Below are 20155 nucleotides of genomic sequence, written 5' to 3'. Positions count from 1 at the left end.
CTCTCCCATATCAATTCTGTGTGCAGGTCCTAAGTCAATTTGTGGTGGGTGTATCATACAAACTCAAAAATACTGGCACAACAATAATAGCGGTAGTTAACATGGTTTGCATATTAACCTCTTCTCTACATTTTTCAAAGGTCTGTCTTAAGTTGAATAAAATCAAAGAAGTAACTACAATCAAACCAAAAGGTTACATCTTCACTCTTTGAGCTGTGGGCTATGATGCACAAAATTTTTTTTGGAAGTTGCATTCATTCTTTCATTCATCATCTAATCCAGTGTTGCCCCATGAGGAGCACAGGAGCCCGGGGCTAGGCAAGTAGGTCCTGACGTTTAAGATGAGAGTGACCAGCCTCACTCATCCCTGAGTGAAATTACATGAGCAATAAACCCCAACCACTCCTTGGATATAATCCTGCACTGGCTCAATCCAATCTGAGCACCTTAATTGCCCACTAAACCCCCAGGCACCATAATTTGGTTATATGGTTACTGCTCAGCATAGTAAATGGTTTCCTGGTGTACAGGAAACCATTTGGCTTGTCACTCAGTGTGAAGTCACCGGCAGACAGAAGAAAGAAGAATAAATCTAAAAGTTGCAAGGACAAAATTTCATCACCACCACCATCATCATCATTCAGACCTCTTTTCATGCCTAAGAACTGTGTGAGGCATTTTGCATAAATTTTTTTGAAGTTGCAAAAATCCCCTCTCCCCTCCTCTCTCTCTCAACATCTATGCACCTGACGTACTGCTGCTGCTGCCCCACCCCCTCATCCCTCCCTTCCTCCCTCAAAATGTTCTTTGCATCTACTCATTACTTCAGTTCTAAGTGTTAATATTATTTCACTGTCATCCCTCACAATTTCACACTCCTTTCCACCTTCATATCAAAATATTTGCATCTCATCCAAAAATAGTTTCCTACTTTTATAGTAATTTGTAATCATTTTTCTTTTAAGATCATAATGTTACTAAAGGTGGTAGTGTAAGACATGGATCATAATTAGTATGGTTTGGATTACAAAGATTGCAAAATTATCACTATCAGATACAGTAATTAAAATACTTGCCATCAGCTATATTATAACTACTGTCTCATACATACAACAGACCCTCATTACAGGATGAACCAGTATGGGATGAATTGCTCGTATGATGACAAAAAAGTTAAGACCTTTTTTCAACATACAGAGTGATCATTCTTTTGCTCATACCTGTACGATCATTATGATTCCATACGAAGCCTCACTGGTCATTGAACAACTGTTATTTTTGTTTTTGTGATCACCAACACACAAGTTTACAGTCATCAGTTTGTTCTAAGATGACTTTAAAGCTCAATAGCTATTGGGTATATTAGTGTTAGTGATGTAAAAACAGTGTAGTGTTGGTGATCAAGCAGCAAGTGAAATGCAGTTAAATGAAAAAACTGTCAGCTTAGGTAAGTTGGAAGCTAATTTTTATACTTATTTTTTTTTGGTAACCAGCAAGTGAAGTGCAGTGAAGTGAAATAACTAACTGTTAGGTGAGTTTTAACATCGTTTTTAGACTTTGTTGGGCGAGTGACCCTTGCCTACACAAGTATCTCCATTGAAATTACATACATATACCAGGTTTTCAAAAAGAAAGCCAGTACTATAGTGAGCAAGAGTATGAAAAAAGTCCCCTACTCTCATATCTGGTGAAAACCAGCCAAGTGGGTGCAAGATACAAAATGCATTAGTGAGTTCTGAGCTGTTTCATTCATGGTAAGATACCACTAATGTACAATGAGCAGCTATTCCTGTCTGTGCTCACTTTTGAGTAATGATTGTTCCTGCTCACATTATACTGTATTTCAGTCAGTGATATGCTTCTTTGATTCATACTTTGAGACGAGTTATTCCTGCTTTGTAAACATTAATGCATATTAATAGGCATAAATTGCATACCACATGAACACATGAAGGCAAAAACCAAATCATGTTACTGCATGGCCCTACTTCAGGTGCATACCAAAGGCCTAATATGAAAAACATTCACACTTCCACAAGAAAAAGTAATCTCAGAATAGCACTGAAAACATAAGCTAATTAATCATAAACCCTTCTAGTAAATCAACATCCCTCATGTCAAGATGTGATATACAACACATTTCCAACTCATTCCTCAAAGTAATTGGGACCTTATTCACAGACATAACATACTCCCTATATTCCTAAAAATATACACTGTTCTCACTCCACATGAATAGCTGGCTTCAGCTCAAACAACAAATATCTCACCATTGCAGTGAGAACAGCAGTTGACAGTAAGGTGGTCTAAACGTGCATTTGGATGGAAGCGTTGTACAAGGGCCCCTCTACCAGGTGACATTGTGCTGCACTCATGGCACTTCTTTCCCACACTACTGGATATACGGCCCAACAGCTAAAAAAAAAAAACAGTTCATTAACCCCTTCACCAGGTAATGCTGTGCTGCACTTAAGGTGGTCTTTGGACCTAAATTTTAGTCATTGCATGCTGAATCGATGTGCATGGGTCCTGTGTAAAATGAGTTGACCGTAATAATAAAATCTTATGAAAATTATGGTATGGATCAGAGGGCAAAAGGTATGTAATGTGATAGGATGAAATGAACCATAAGAAACATACTGTATTGATGAGGTATGGACATACAGACAGAATTCCAGTCACTCTGAGCTATATGGGTGATTATATACTGGTATGCAAATTGGCTAGGAAAGGAAAACTGCTGACAGAGCAAGAAATGTGAGAGCACACACAGCCTACAGGCCCTTCTGCCATGGCCAATTCCTGTGGTGAAGTTCCCAAGAAGGCATAAGGTATCAGCTAGATGAACAAGTATAGAGAGATAAACAACCTTTTTTCCAGAAGTCTATGCAATGTATATGAAACCCTATCCTTCAACAACCTAGTCATATTTGACATTACCTGTCGGGCAATTTTAGACCCAGGAGTATGAGTTTCCAGCCCTTCTGTTACCAAGCCATCCCCTACTGCTCGTCCAAGATCCCCCAGCAATCTGTCCCTCACTGTCTCAGCAAGGCCTGCCCCATCCACTGCTAGGGTTACCAGGTCAGCAGAGGCTAATGGGGGTGGGGATCGGGATGCAGTAGCCAGAGGATCAAATGCATCTCTCAGCTGTTTATTCATTCTGAAAAAATATTACATACAAAATATATATAAGCAATTAACCTATCAGCTTCATCAATATTACACAGATAATATGATGGTATCTAATATTATTACCAGAGAATAAACAAGATACCTCTGGGTATACAACTATCAAATAATGAAATAATGAACTCAACCAGTCGTTGAGTGGTCAGTTTGTGCTGTCAAGCAACCATGGAATTTCAAAATTTCCTCTTAGTACATCTCACATTCTTCTAGCTGTTCTTCTCTGTGAAATATGCTTGCAGATTAATACAGTGATTCCAGGGCTATCTTGCATAAGTGGTACCAAACATGGCACGTGATAATGAAATTGTGCAATAACAGAGGTACAGAACCTATGGAATTTATCCCAACTGATATAAGACACTGCAAGTACAAGCCCAAACTTTCCCCTTTTACAACAATTTAGACCCATCAAATACATAAATAATGTTATAGTCAGTGTCAGAAACACATATAAATATGATCAGGTTAATAGAAAGTGATGAAAAGGGTGCAAAATGGAAGAAACACATACCACAGGGACACCTGAGATAGGCTTGTGGTGAGAGATTCTAAGGCTAAGGGATGGAAATTTAGTGGTCTCCACCACAAAGGACTGACTCCTTGAACAGGATCTCATCTTTCAGTTCCTCAAAGACATCCATCCATCCATCAACCAATCCTATGTTGCCCCATGTGGAGCTTAGGAACCCGGGGCTAGGCAAGTTGGTCTGACATTTAAGATGAGTGACCAGACCGGAGCATACAAACAGGGATGAGACAATAGTATACACCGAGGAGGAAAGACCAGTGATACTCAAAGAGGAAGTAGAGTATGCTAGGAAGAGGGTAAAAGCAGGAAAAGCCGTGGGGGAAGATGGTATATCAGTGGAGATATTACAAGCAAGTGGAGAGTTTGCCATTGACCGGATAACAAGCTTAACGAATGCAATTTATTTAATACGGGAGATATACCAGAACAGATGTACATTTCTGAGTTTATAGCTGTACTAAAGGCGCTGGGCACATTAGAGTGCAATAAACACCGCACCATCAGCATCATGACCAGATCACCTAGATCATTCTGAAGGTGATACTACTGCAAATCCGAAACAAAATCCAACACGAGATATCGTAGTGCCAGTTTGGACTCACAAGAGACAAAGGGATGCGAAATGCCATATTCTCCCTTAGAGTATTGGCCAAAAGAGCACTCATGGTACAGAAGGATGTCTACTCGTGTTTTGTAGATTATGAGAAAGCTTTTGATCGAGTCAAAACATGATAATCTACTACAAATGTTGGAAGAACTGAAACTGGATTGGAACGACATAAGGATGATTAGGAACCTGTACTGGAGCCAGAAAGCGGCAGTTTGAGTAGCAGATCTGAAGACAGAGTATAGAAGTATTGAAAGAGGTGTTAGACAAGGCTGTGTGATGTCCCCAGACTTGTTTAACCTGTACAGCAAAATGATTAAGAGGAACACAGAACAACTAGAAGGGATTACCGTTGGCAGTAGGAACATCACGAATATCCGATATGCAGACGATACTGTACTGATCATCGATTCAATAGAAACATTGCAGAAGCTAGTTGAGATGTTGGTGCAGGAGCACCACAAGAGAGGTTTCCATATAGATACTGAGAAGACAAAAGTGATATTAGTGTCGAGGAAGGAGAAGACACCTGAAGCAACAGTGAGGGTGGACGGAGATGTGCTGAGGCAGGTTGATAATTATAACTACTTAGGGAGTATGACGACTACAGATGGAAGGAGTTCGCAAAGAAGTCATAAGAAAGATAGGAATAGCAAAGACGGCATATTAGAAACACAGGAAAATCCTGACCATCCAACAAATATCAATAAGTACAACATGAAGATTTGTAAAAACGTATCTGTGGTTAATCCTTTTGTACGGATGCAAGTCATGTACACTGAACAAGGAAGAGCGGAGACTAGAGCGGTGATATGGTTTTGGAGGAGAATGTTATAAATATCATGGACAGACCGGAGGACAAATGAGTCAGTACTACAAGAGGCCGGAATGAAGAAGGAGTTACTCGGTGTGATGAAGAAGAGGAAGATAACATTCACGGGTAACTTGATGAGATGCAGGGGACTGGAGGAGGTGTGTTTAACTGGGAAGATCAATGGCGAGAGAGAGATAGGAAGACCGAGGAGGACTTTCATGGATGAGCTGGTCGGAGCCACAGGAGGGACGAGCAAGAAGACCAAACTGTTACAGAAGGCCATGAACCGAGACAAATGGCATTCCTTGACAGCCCACGTCCTCTGGGATACAGCACCAAGATAGATAGATAGACCAGCTTCATTCATCCTTGACTGGCATTATGTGAGCTATAAATCTCAACCACCCCCTGGATATAAAACTGCACTGGCTCAATTCGACTGAACTGCCTCAATTACTCACTAAATCACCTGGCATCATAATTTGGTTATACGGTTACCACCCCGCAAAGTAAATGGTTTCCTGGTATACACAAAACAAGTCACCCACAGGCAGGAGGAGGAGGAAAGAATGATAGACAGAAAGATGGAAGAGGGAGTGTAAAATCACCTGTAGGCAGAAGAAAGAGGAAAGAATGAAGCAAAGAAACACAGAAGAGGAAGGAAAGAAGAGAGGAAAAGGCAGACACCCAAAGTAGCACTACACTGAGTGAGTGGATGATGAGTGCCCCCACCTACAACAGGATTGTCCTCAAAGACATAAGAAACCATAAACAATGAATCATTATTATCAGCAGAAACCAACTCAGGCACACGGTAACAATGTGCTTGAGTTGAAAAATGCGTGATGATGGAAAGAGTGTAGATTTTCATCTTGCACTGATAAAAAAAGAATACAGTAATCCCTCATTTATCTGGACATAATAGAGTCAAAGGCATGTCTATGTAGTGTCAACATCCAGATAATGAACACTATTCCACTACCACACCCAGACCCTACCTATATCCACCTCCAACCTATACCTAACTTGTACAGTACCCCTATGCTTAATTTGACAGTGTTTTCCAGTCATTCAGGCTTATTTAGACATCAAAACACACATAGGAATATCCAGAGTAATGTTAAACACCAAGAAAACCATGCAGCAAAACCAATGAAAACCAAAAAAACATCCCACCTAAACAGTACTGCATGTACAGCACCCCTCCTTATTGTGGCAGTGTTGTCCAGTCTTTCTGCCATATTTTGACATCAAAACATACATAGGATTATCCAAAATAATTTTCACCACCAAGCAAACCATTAAAAAAAAAAAAAAAAAAAAAAAAAATGAAAACCAAAAAAACACCCGACCCTTATATTATAGTATGTACAGCACTCCTAATTTTGGCACTATTTTCAGGTCAATCTGCCAAATTTCGACATCAAATCACACACAGGAATATCCAAAGTAATGTTAAACACCAAGAAAACCATAAAAAAAAAAAAAAAAAAAAAAAAAAAAAAAAAAAAGTGAAACCCCCAAAACACTCCACATATACACGACTGTATGTACAGTACCCTTCCTAATTTTTGCACTGTTTTCAGGTCAATCTGCCATATTTAGACATCAAAACACACATAGGAATATCCAAAGTAATGCTAAATATCAAGAAAACCATGAAAAAAAGGAAAAAACTGAAAACCAAAAAGCACACTACCTATACACCACTGTATGTACGGTATCCCTCCTAATTTTGGCACTGTTTTCAAGTCAATCTGCCATATTTAGACATCCAAACACACACTGGAATATCCAAAGAAATACTAAACACCAAGAAAACCATGAAAAAAAAAAAAAAAAAAAAAAATGAAAACCAAAAAACACCCAACCTATATACCACTGTATGTACAGTACCCCTCCCAATTTTGGCACTGTTTTCAGGTCAATCTACCATATTTAGACATCAAAATACACATAGGAATATCCAAAGTAATGCAAAACATCAAGAAAACCATGAAAAAAAAAAACACTGAAAACCAAAAAACACCCAACCTATACATGACTATGTTCAGAACCCCTCCTAATTTTGGCACTGTTTTCAGGTCAATCTGCCATTTTTAGACATCAAAACACACATAGGATTATCCATATTAATGCTAAACATCACAAAAACAATCCATAAACAACAAAAATCCACAAAAAACTGATGATTGTTTGAAAATCTGTTGTCTGTGACGAGTGATTGCTCCCAGGGCTCAAAAAAAGTTCCACGGCCAAATATGTCACCATAAACTGGTTCATTGGTATAAAACGTACACCATCATCTTCGCTGGTGTTTATACTATATGATAAGCTAATAAAAATGCATAAAACTGATAAGCAAAATTAAAGAAATGCAGCAATAATAAAGTGTTCAGGAGTAAAACTTCCATCCATCCATCATCCAATCTTACGTTGCCCCATGAGGAGCGTAGAAGCCCGAGGCTAGGCAGTTGGTCCTGACATTTAAGATGAGAGTGAAAGTTCATATAACTTCCCACCATCCTAATTCAAAATTCTGCCAACACCTTCCAAGAGTTAAGTATATGTCTTGATGCAGAATTTCACGAGCTTTCTCATGATTAATGCAGAATTTCGATACGATATAGTTGTTGAATAAATTGCAAGAAAACTTTGAAAACTCACGAGTCAGTGTCATCATCACAGAGGAGGGTAGGGACTGAGGGAGTGAAGGGGGAGCCGGGAGGGTATGGAGGAGGGACAGGAAGGGGGGAGAAACGAGGTTATGGGCAGGATGATCTCCCTTCTGTCAACAGGCGGATGGGTTGTTTCTGTTGTACATTTACTTGTGGCTTGCAGTCTGTTAGACGCCGAGTGGCCATGTGGAAACAACTCACCGTGACCGGGGGACTTTCAACTGTCGGTAAAGAGGCTGACAGCCGCTGTCATCGAACATGTTCTCGTGGATTGTGGTCTGTGTTCGATGGAAGTGGCAGTTGGGAAAGACTTAGCCCCTGTGGCTGCACGATATTAGACATTCGGTGGGGAATGTGTATGAACGTTTTGACACCGCTTGGGGGATACAGTCATATTACTCGGGTGATGGAGATTCACTAGGAGTGACAGGATGAGCGTACGACTCTAACCATTCAATACAGGGGCGGACAGACAGTTTAGCTCTGGTTGTGGGTTACAGACTACTTACCACTCACTGCTCCAGCCCAGTGGCCACGATACCGAATGTTTGAACATGTCGGCTGGCCGGCTGAAGTTCTAGGGGACTTTTACATCCGGATAATAGCAAGTAAATTTGGATAAAGGTTTAACAGAGCCATGACCTAGCATCTGGATAACACGTCTGGACACTGCGCGTCCGGATAAATGAGGGACTACTGTAGCTATAGCCAAGGAATCACTGTATTAATAATAATAATTTCAGCTCAAATACATGTGCCACGATTTTCTGGGATGCCATCATGTTGGTACACTTGGTGGAGCAATTTTTCTTTTTATCTATGTTAGTAAGCAAAGTGACCCCTCCTTTTGTGTGGGTTATTTTCACACAAGACAAGTTTTGCAGGACAATATAAACCTCTACCTCTGTTCAATTCACACGGGTCCATCAACAATCCCACTGAGTTCCCCCTCCCCCCCACATGAAATGGAGGTGTTTTTAGTTCTACACTGACTGCAACAGAATGACATGGGTGAAGTGTGTCTAGTAGCTGATACTTGTTGTACCGTATATCACCACACCATAACAAAACATAATTATCATAAATATGATCTGTGCATTACAATAGCCAAGAAGTTATAGTTTCTGGGTTCTATAATGACAAAACTGAGTAAAATGAGTGAAGGCTGAGTGAAATGTAGTGGGGGGGATTATTTTTTTCATTAAGGCCAAATGGGGGACTTATCAAATATTTTGCACAAATCTTTTTGTCCTTTTTTTTTTATTATGATACATATACTGTGCAAAAACAGGGATCACTGTTGGTCACATCAACAGACTGATATATAAACTGTTCAACCTTATTCAAACCTAACGAGATTAAAACATACGTAGTCTTTTAGATAGCACTTTTCACCATGCAGAATAAAAGCATCCTAAAACCAAAACAAAACAAGCCCCTATCATCCAAAGTGATATTTTAATGGAAGTTAATCTTCATGTGAAACCATACTTCATAGAGTAAAATGTGGCAGAATGTAAGATACATCAGGTGGCAATCCCCATATTTGATGGTTGTCCAAGAGCTTAATCTGACCAGTTCAGTTAGCAGTGCATCCATCTGATCATGAAGACCTTGCTTCATTCCCATCTGGGTGAAAACATGAAAGGTGAAGTAGTGTGAATCAGTCTGTTGCCACTCAATCTTACATCTTTAGACATTTAATTTCATTTTTGATAGCTCCAGCATGCTTGCATGTATCAGGCTTGGTCACCTAATGGTGGCTCTTCTTGCTGCTTGATCTCTGGCAGGTTCCCTATTCAGTCCCTTATCCCTGAGTTCACACTCAATGACCTTGTCCCACGTCTTTTTCAGTCTACCTCTTGCAACTCAACCCCTAACATTAACACTTCTCACTTTCTGCACCCTATTATCATCCCCCATTCTCTCCACATGCTCAAACCATGTCAATCTACCTCTCCTCATCACAACACCAATACACTCCAGTCCCATCCTACCCCTCAACTCTTCCATCGTAAACCTAGCCCTCCCAGGCCTCACACTCAGTGACACACTGTACATCCACCTAATCATTACCATTTCTGTATGTTTGGGCCGCGAATATCCTCTTCCTTTACAACCCAGGTCTCACTACCATACAGCATTACAGTCCTAACACATGCCACATATAAAGATCCCTTAGCAGAGAGGGAGAGCCCTCTCAGTGTCAGGAGAGGTAACAGCTCCCTGAACTTCTTCCAACCACACCTCACTCTAGCTACAGAGTCCAACCTCCAGCACACAACATGTCTCTCTAATAACAAAACTCTTCCATACATTCAAAGAGACTCATCAGCAAGTTCAATCGTCTCATGCCTGACAATCTCCACCTGCTCTCCCCAACACACCACACACATGAAATCAGCATTATCTCACAGTCTACCTCTAACACCGTTACATCTCTTATGCACCCATTTATCACAGACACTGCACAAGAAGGAATTACTTCCCATGCCTTTGTGGTGAATTGCAAATGGCCACTCTCCATCTTCTTTGACAGTACTGCCACCAGCCCTAGATACCATCACTTTTGTTTTATCTGCATTCACTCTTAAGCCCTTGTGCCCCATACCATCTCTCCACTTCTTAAATCTTTCCTTCACCTCCCTTTCATTCTCTGCAATCAACACCGAAACATCAGAATACATCTCCCATGGGAGTTCATTTCTGATGTCACGTGAGAGGGCTTCAATATCACGATAAACAACAAAGGGCTCAAAACTGACCACTGGAGCACACCAACATTCATGGAAAACTCATCACTCAAACCTCCATTCACTCTTACCTGGGTGTGAGCACCCACATACATGGCCATAACCACCCAAACCAGCCATTCTTTGATCCCATAATTTCTCACTGCCCAGTTCACCAGCTCTCTAGGACTCTGAAGGCCTTTTCCAAATCAAGAAAAACAAAGCACAGTTCCCTTTTCTTTCCTATATATTTTCCTAAAGTTGTCGAACAACTTTGCCTGGCATAAACCCAAACTGCGTCTAATCAACATTCACTCTTCCTCTAATCATACTTTCTAGAACTCTCTCAATTACCTTCATTATCTGGTCTAAAAGTTTTATGACTCAATAATTTCCTCTTTCCAGGGCATCACCCTTCCCCTTGTACACATTTACAATTACACTCTTCAGCCCATCGTCTGGGACAACAGACTCATATTTAATCATATTAATCAGGTCAGCGACTAACCTCACCCCTGTATCTCCTGAGGCTTTCAACATTTCAGCAGTCAACCCAGACACACCTGCTGCCTTCCCCACCTGCATCCTGCCTAATGGACCACTCACAGTGGCAGCTCAATCAAAAGCCAAGGGCCAATCACTGGATCTGCAGGCTCCAAACCTTCCCTGTCTCAGTCAAACTCCTCCTTCAACAACTGGCTGTAATGTTCTCTCCATGCATCTTTAATATCCCCACTGTTCACCACTACCCTTCCTACATCATTCTTCAAACACTGCACACATCTTTTTAAATTCTTTTCTGTCATCAAAGAAGTTTACACTGTATTCATTTTCCTTCCAAATTTATACTTTTTTTTTTTTTTTTTTTTTTTCCTAGCATCTAAAGTGAATTCTTTTCTTGCATCAGTTCCAAGCACTTTTCTCATATTTTCTTTTCCAATGCTCTTTTAACCTCTCATCCAACCATGCTCTGCCTTTCTTAACAGAAGATACCTTTGCAACACTACACACACCTTTAGCATACATTTCCATAATACTCTTTGACTGCATGCTATAAATTTGTAATTAATATTCCCAACTCATAACCTCAACTACTTATCAATTGCTCACACTCAAATGGTGCTGTATTCAGTTTCTATGAGTACTTTTATTCTTTCAATCTAAGTACCATGCTCACCACTTTTTGTTTTAGTGTCCTCATTTTTACCTTACATACTGTAAGATCCAACAATCCTCTGTACTCCTCTTAATTCCTCTGCTTTGGATGGCATAGGTGTACTGCAGCAAATGCCAAAGACAACTGAAATGCCATATACTGCATATCTTTGTTTTATGATGATGTGTTTGAAAAAATCCATCACATGACAATTTCTCATATATCATCAATTATAACAGCAGTTCATATGGAAATATGTTTTTGGCCAAAGGGTTAACCACCAACAGTCTAAAAGCAAGTTTCCAACTCACCAGAACAGGTACAGGCAACCCCCACTTTACGAACGATCACATAACTAAAATTCGCTTTAACGAAGATCACGTTTTACTACCCTTTGCTCACCTAACGAACGTCAAAATTCGCTATAACAAAATTTTTTCCATGGGCAATTTTGAACCGAGCACGCCCTAAGTCTGCTGATTCCACCCGTGTCACTAACGCGGAAAATGCGCACCATTCACTCCTGCCCTACCATCCAAAACAGTACAGTACCTTCCTGCCACATGTGCAACATTTATTTTGTCATCATGCCGTCCAAATGCCCTGCTACAAGACCCGGCATACAGGTCGCCAAGTCTGCCAGGAAGAGCCTTACTTATGTTTTTTATTGGTTAGTTACAAGTTAAATCATAGATGTAGTTGTAGATTAAAGGTTGGGGAGTCATAAAATACACAAATATTGATTCACATTAGGCAAAAAGAGGGTTAATACAGGTGGATGAGGGAAAAATTGGGGTCCTGGAACCAAACTCCACTTAACCCATGTTATAATGGGTTTGCACAATGAAATATCATTTAGTGAATGGTTCTTCAGGAATGCAACCCATTCAAAACCTGGGGGCCTCCTGTAATTACAGTTATCCTTTGGTAATCCCCCATAGCTTTAATACTGTGCCTAGTGCATGATAATGAAATATCGCAATAACAAAAGCACAGAACCTATGGGTTCATACAAATGTGAGGTACGGTAGGTGTTAGCCCACTTGTCTATCTATCTATCTATTGCCAGATGCCTTAATCCTGTAAGGGGTGGCCACAAACAAATTGCCTCACAGTCGCCCTGTCCCCCACCATTTCACTGTCCTGCTCCCAGCTCACATCCCCCTCTCTCATATAGGCTACCTCTCCACTCCATCCCTCCATCTCATCCTTGGCCTCCCCCTCCCTCTACTCCCCTCCACTACACTCACATACACTCTCCTCCTCAGTCTCTCAATCTCCATCCTCTCCACATGGCCAAACCACCTCAGTGTGTTTTTCCTAATGCTTCCTATCACATCCACACCACAACGCTCCTTCACTTCCTCATTTGTCAGTCTGTCTCTCCATGTGACTCCACAGGCTCCTCTCAAATAACTCATTTCCACTGCTCTCGCTCTCAACTCCTGTCCCTCCAACAAAGGTCCAAGTTTCACTTCCGTACGTTAGAGTTGGTATCATAATACTGTCATGTAGCAACTTTTTCACGTCGATGCTCACTTCCCTGTTTCTTATCACTGCTTTTCAAGGAATCAGTAATCTTTCTTCCTTGTTGTACACTTCCAAGCACTTCATCCTCTCAACTTCCATCCTTACTCATCACACTACCCAAGTACTTAAATGCACTCACATTTTCTATTTCCTCCTCATCCAGCCTCACTGTACATTCACTGACTTCACTTCTCTCGAAGACCATAACTTTACTCTTCCCTACATTCATCTTTAGATTCTGTTTCTTACACACTCTCCCAAACTCGTTCACCAAGCCTTGCAGCTCCCCTTCGTCTTCACTTAACAACATAGTATCATTTGCAAACAACAGTACAGGGAGTTTTCAAACACTGCTCTCTCTCATTAGGGTCACTCCAACATCCACTGCCCTACCTTGTACCTTTTATAATCCCATCCATATACAGACTGAACAACCATGAAGACATGACATCCCTGTTTCAATCCAACCTTCAAATAGAAAAATTCACTCAGTTCACTATCCACACACACTGCAGCCTTAGCACTCTCATACATACTCTTCACGGCATTCAACAACTTCCCATCTACTCCATATATTCTTAATACTTTCCACAATCCTTGTCTATCCATCCTGTCATAAGCTTTCTCCACTTATAAACCCAAATATTTCCTTTTGCAACAATATAGACCTACTAAATACATACATACTGTTATGGTAAGTACCAGAAACACATACAGCCATGGTTAGGTTAACAGATAATGATGAAACGGGCACAATAATGAAGAAACACGTACCATACAGAATTCTGAGATGGGCTTGAGGTAAGGACTTCTGAGGCTAGGAGAGTGAAGAGTTAATGGTCTCCATCACTTAGGGTTAACTCAATGAGTGGGACCTCAACTCTGAATCCCTCAAAGCCACCAGAAACTACAGATTTTGCACCATCATTCGTTTTGTTTTGTTTATAAAGAATCCAACATGTTTGCATAAGTCAGTCTTGGTCACCTAATGGTGCTCTCCTTGCTGTTCGATCTCTGGCAGCCTCCCACTTCAGTTCCTTATCCCTGACGTCACACTCTATGACCTTGATCCAGGTCTATTGGTCTGCTTCTCACAACACTACCCCTAGTGTTCACACTTCTCACTTTCTGCACCCACTCGTCAACTCCCATCCTCTCCACATGTCCAAATCATCTCAATCTACCCATCCTCATCACAATACCGTTACAGTCTAGTCCCATCCTTCCTCTCAGCTCTTCCATCATAAACTTAGTCCCCCCCAGGCCTCGTATTTCAGGCCTAAACTCCCACACAACTGTCCCATTACTGACACTACCAAACCCGATAATGATTAAGTTGAAAAGTAATCTTGGAACAAACAAATGAATGTAAGCTTGCGTGTTGGCAATTGCGTTGGCAATAAAAGTGCTCGTACATCAAGTGGTGGGGTTTGTACGGGAACAAATTGATTGTGTAAATGAAAATGCAATGCAAATACAGTATATACCGAAAAAAGGTACTAACTTTTTCATCATCATCATCATGAGGAAAAAGTTAGTACCTTTTTTCAGTATATATTTGCATTGCATTTTTACTTACTACCTTTTTACTCACTCCATCATATAAGCAATTTACTGCATAGAGGTTCATTGTAAAATGAGGGTCTGCTGCATATACTGTGCCAGGTTTGACATCACACTTTAAAACTGATCTTATCTGCTCTTGGCATGTAAAGCCTGGCAGAAGTTCTCTTTCAGTTCTCACATCACTATATACAGGGAACTCAGGTCATTCAAGCAAAAATTGGCTGGTAAGAAAAAATCATTTGCATAATACCCCTTTTGACCCCAGAGGACTGGGGAGAGGGGGAAGTTTCACACTAAAGTACAGTACAGGAAAATGTTCTTAATTATAAGTAAAATTACTGTTATAAATATCATCACTCTACACAAATTTAATGGCATATGGGGCCAGATGACTGTGTTACAATAACCTGGTAAACTCTTTCTGCTACTCCTACAGCTAAGAACAAGAGCACAGCCAAGCAGGGATGGGAGGGGTAGGAACATGTTCTCCCTCTACTTTCTGCTAGAATAACCTGAAGGGTGGTTGCCATTTAGGACACTTATGAATTATTTGTCCATCCATCCATCCATCATCCAATCCTTCGTTGCCCCATGAGGAGTATAAGAGCCCAGGGCTAGGCACGTTGGTCCTGACATTTAAGATGAGAGTGACCAGCCTCACTCATCCTTGAGTGGCATTACATGAGCAATAACCCCAACCATCCCTTGGATATAAACCTTCACCGGCTCAATCCGATTTGAGTGCTATAATTACCCACTAATTTGGTTATATGGTTACCATCCAGAGTAGTAAATGGTTTCCTGGTGTACAGGAAACCATTTGGCATGTCACTCAGTGTTGAGTCACCCACAGGCAGAAGGAAAGGAAAGAATGAAAGACATGAAACCATTTGGCTTGTCACTCAGTGCTGAGTCATCCACAAGCAGAAGGAAGAGGAGAGAATGAAGGACAGAAAGACAAACTTTTATATAATAATTCTGGTAATGCTGACTGGTTCCTCGGTGCTTCCATTACTATTTGATACTAGATACATACTTTACTAATACAAAAATGGTTATAATACTTTCCAAGCAGCTGTGCCTCAAAAATAATGACAGCTGAAATAATGACAATCGGATGTTTGGGGAAGTGGACTCTGATCACCACTTGGTGGTGGTGAAAGTCACAGTACAAATACAATGGATAAACAGAAGGAAAGAAGGGCAGGAGGAAAGGCAGGAAAGTTGCAAGTGGATGAAAAACAGGCAAAATATGAGAGAGAAGTGGAGAAACACTGGTAAATATGATCTGGAGCAGATAGGGGAGCTGAAGGTGTGTGCACAGTATTCAGAGAAGAAATTTGTGTAGCATGTGTGGTGGTGTACAGGGTGGGGAATGAAAGGAGGGTGCAAGGGACAGCAGGGCACAAAGAAGAGATGAGACAAGCTATGGTGAAAAAGAAGAAAGCATTTAGAGTGCATCCTCATCGATGCCTTGTTATGTGACAAATTGTTACAGCGAGAGGTATATAAGAGAGGGGGGTGTGAGTTGGGAGCAGGGCAGTGAAATGGTGGGGGACAGGGTCATGTGGAGGTGATTTGTTTGTGGCCACCCCGAACGGGATTGAGGCGTCTGGCAATAGATAGAAAGATAGATAATTAAAATGTTATACCCTGTCACAGTACAACTTAAAAATCCATCCTGATTTCACTACAATGATATTTTTTGATGAGATATGGGGATGCACACACACCAAAATGGCTACCCAGTGTTTAAATTGGCTGTGATAGTTGCCTTTCGCTCTATTTAGTGCACAAAAGGCCATGGAAACACCACTGTTATCACCAAATAACACTGCCAATGCTCAACAAATAGTGCAATGTGCAATATTAACCCCTTCACTGCGGCTAAGATGGCAAAAGTGAGGTCCTTGTTGTAGCAATCCACCCAAAAGTTTCCCATTTTCAATTCAATAATTTTCATTAAAAAAAAAAAACTAAACCCTCCTATTTACATATGAGCACTTCAGTAAATGTCTAGATGCTCCTAGGCTGTCATGGAGAAAAGTGGAAGCAGCTTCATTTTTGGTGTTTTTGTGCACTGCTGTAGATGTCCATTGTCCTTAATGACCCCAACCGTCATGATCACCATCCTTCACGTCACCACCACACACCACTATATGTGTCACTTAGGTTTGCACTATGGTGTATGTGTCACTCAGCACTTCAGTATCATTAATTTACAGACATTATAAAATAAAACAGTGTTATATTGAACAGTGAAAAGCTAGTTAGTAATAGTAAATAATGCTAAACTCAACGAAATATATTTATATACAGTAGCTTACACCAGGCACTTTCATTTTCCAAATATTTTAATCACTTACTCTTAAAATTAGGTTCTTTCACTTATTTACATTTTATGAGTCACTTTTCTACAAGCTGACGAGTGTGTGAGTCATGGTAGCTGCGTCCCAGACATAAGCCAACCTGACACTCTGGCCACCCTACTGTCACTTTCCTTCGTACTTGTTCACACCTGCTAGTGTCCATGCAGACATAGCAGGAAGCTAAAATGATTAACCAGGAACCCCATGCGTGAGTGGATGAATACACAAAGCTCTCAGGGAAGAATACATGGTGCAACTTTTGAAATAGAATTGTGGATTGTAAAAGGAATGCCGCAGTCTGTCAATAGGTCCATTCAGAAGTAACATTGCAATTAAGGGGTTACGTGAAGTGATACTTTTCATGTGAAGTACTTAAACGTGACATGGATATTGTATAAACCTTATGTAACCATCATCCTTTTTATGGGCCTCCACTCAGCTGACAGAGTCAAGATGCCCACCCAATGCTTAAATTGGCTGTGATCGTTGCCTTTTGTTCTATTTCGTGCGTAAAAGGCCACTAAAACACCAATGCTATCGCCAAATAACAATGCAAGTGCTTAACACATAGTGCAGTGTGCAATATTAAGTGAAGTATACTTTTCTTTCAGTGAAATACTGAAACTTGTGACTTGGAAATTATGTCAGCCTTATATAACCATCATCCTCTTTTTGGACCTCTACTCAGCTGACTGAGACAAGATACCCACCCCATGTTCACATTGGCAATGATCACTGCCTTTCACTTTATTTTGTACATGAAAGACCACTGTTATTACCTAATAGCAGCACAAGTGCTTAACAAAAAGTGCAGTGTACTATATTAAATAAAGTGATGATGTATGTTTTTGTGCAGAGTCATTGTCCAGGCCCTCCAACTGTCCCCCAGCCTGAGGGAAGGACCCTTGGTGATGACTCATACCAGAATAGGACAAACTTCAGGTGGCTGGCAAAGGCTTTTTAGGTCATGTTAGGCTTCACAGTCAAGACCACCCTTCCTAACCCCATTAAACCATGTTATATCGACCTCGTTATGTGATAACTGATTATGCAATAGGTCTTCACCTGACGCAACCCTGTTGCATAACGACGATTCACTGTAGTAAATGGCTGGGAAGCAGAAGCATGGAGAAAGTTCAGAGACGGAATAGAGAGCTATATGTAGTGAAGAAGAAAGAGGTGAAAAGATTTGTATGAGAAAGTAAGATGAGAGAGGACGGGGAGTTTACAAGTAATTTGAGTGTAAAGTGGAGGGAATGTAAGAAAATGTTCTGGATAGAGGTAAAGAGATTTTGACAGGGAGATAAAGATGGTAGTAGGGAAGTGAAAGATATAAATGGCAGGTTGTTAGTGAAGATGGGAGAAAAAGTGAGCAGATGGAAAGAACACTTTAAGGAATTGCTAAATATAGAGAATGAAAGTAATGCGAGTATAGGTGGCTGGGGAATGGAAGGGAGGAGGGAAATGAGAAGGGAGGAAGAAATCAATAAGATGGAAGCAGTGGAAGCAATGAAGAAAATCAAAACAGGGAAAGCCCCAGGAACTGATAGACTGTGTGGTGAAATGCCGAAGCATGAGGGAGATATATTAGTACAAAAGATATGGAAGATTTGTAGCTTGGCCTGGGAGGAAGGTAGTGTCCCAGAGGATTGGAAGTCAGGTATAATTACTCTCCTGTACAAGTGAAAGGGAGAAAATGAAATGTATGTTAATCATATGGGCATTTGTCTTAGAGTGACTGGACAAGTATATGGTTAGATACTTATTGACAGAGTTACAGAAATAACTGAGGAACTAATTGGAGAAGAACAAGGAGGTTTTAGGAGGGGAAGAGGTTGTGCAGGTCAGATATGCATCCTAAGGTTATTGGTGGAAAAGTTTCTTGAGAAGGGAAAGAAGCTGTATGTGGTCTTAATGGATTTGGAGAAAGCATATGACAGTGTGGACAGACAAGGAATGTGGAAAATATTAAGAATATATGGAGTAATTGGGAAGGTGTCAAATGCTGTGAAGAGTAGGTAAGAAGGCACTATGGCAGCAGTGCATGTGGATGATGAACTAAGTGAAATTTTTCTATCTGAATGCTGGACTGAAACAGGGATGTGCCATGTGTTCATGGTTGTTCACCCTATATATGGATGGAGTTAACCCTTTGAGATTTTTGGTCCTCTGCCGATTGTGTCTGTGCCAGATTCAGCTGGTTGCACATAGAGCACGCCGTCGCGCTGCGATATTTGTACTTAATCGGCCACTGTACACTTACTTTTTATAGCAGACTAATGAATATGGTATCGTTTTAAAGCTGAATAGTTGCCCTTTATTGCAGTATGGTTGAAAAAGGTAAATACGATAGATGAAAGGCCAATAGGATGTGTAGAAATTAGCCGAAAAGGAAAAATTGCACACCCTTCCATACAAAAAAAAATAAAAAGAAAAAGAAATATTAGATACGTGAAATTGATAGCACTATGTCAATCTACAGTAAATATCCTTTCTATTCATATAAAGGTTATGGCAATTTATATAAGTTTTCACAGAAAAAAGCGAAAGTAAATTGGAAAGATAATTTTTGAGTTTTCATGACGCGTGCTAGTTGTGAAGTACTGTAACTTTATACAAATGCTTCCTACACGTTTACTATTCATGGTAAAGTAATAAAATTGGCTGTCACTGTAATGCTGAATAGATGTTCTTTATGCTAGTTCATTGAAGTAGGTTAAAATGATATACAGAAGGCCAATAGGATGAACTGAATTTATCTGATAAGAAAAAATCACATACCCTTCCACAGAACAATATTTGTAAAAAAATAAGTTTTTGATTCACATGAATTCTGACTGTACCATGTCCATCTACTGTGAATTCTCTTTCTACTGATATATAGATTACGGCATTTTATGCTATTTAACCCTGAGATATGCTGACGGAAAGTTATACTTCCTGTTGGTGCATCAACATAGTGCTCTTGCTGTCATGCAGGCA

At 40.4% G+C, this 20155-nt stretch overlaps 1 protein-coding gene across 1 annotated transcript in view; it reads right to left on the bottom strand.

The window, feature by feature from the left end:
• Nucleotides 1-2250: 2250 nt before the first annotated feature.
• Nucleotides 2251-20155, bottom strand: part of LOC145400089 (uncharacterized) — a 212063-nt gene continuing 194158 nt past the window's right edge. Inside the window, exons 6-7 of the mRNA XM_080272593.1 lie at nt 2905-3163; nt 2251-2415 (exon numbers count right to left, since the gene is read on the bottom strand). Of these exons, the coding sequence (XP_080128719.1) occupies nt 2251-2415; nt 2905-3163 (424 nt within the window). The remainder of the gene's footprint in view (nt 2416-2904; nt 3164-20155) is intronic.

The sequence above is a fragment of the Coenobita brevimanus genome, chromosome 51 (genome assembly GCF_032717465.1).
Source record: "Coenobita brevimanus isolate Jiangsu-jjx chromosome 51, ASM3271746v2, whole genome shotgun sequence".
NCBI lineage: Eukaryota > Metazoa > Arthropoda > Malacostraca > Decapoda > Coenobitidae > Coenobita > Coenobita brevimanus.
The sequence above is the reverse complement of the archived record's forward strand: the minus strand, read 5'-3'. Positions and strand labels throughout refer to the sequence as shown.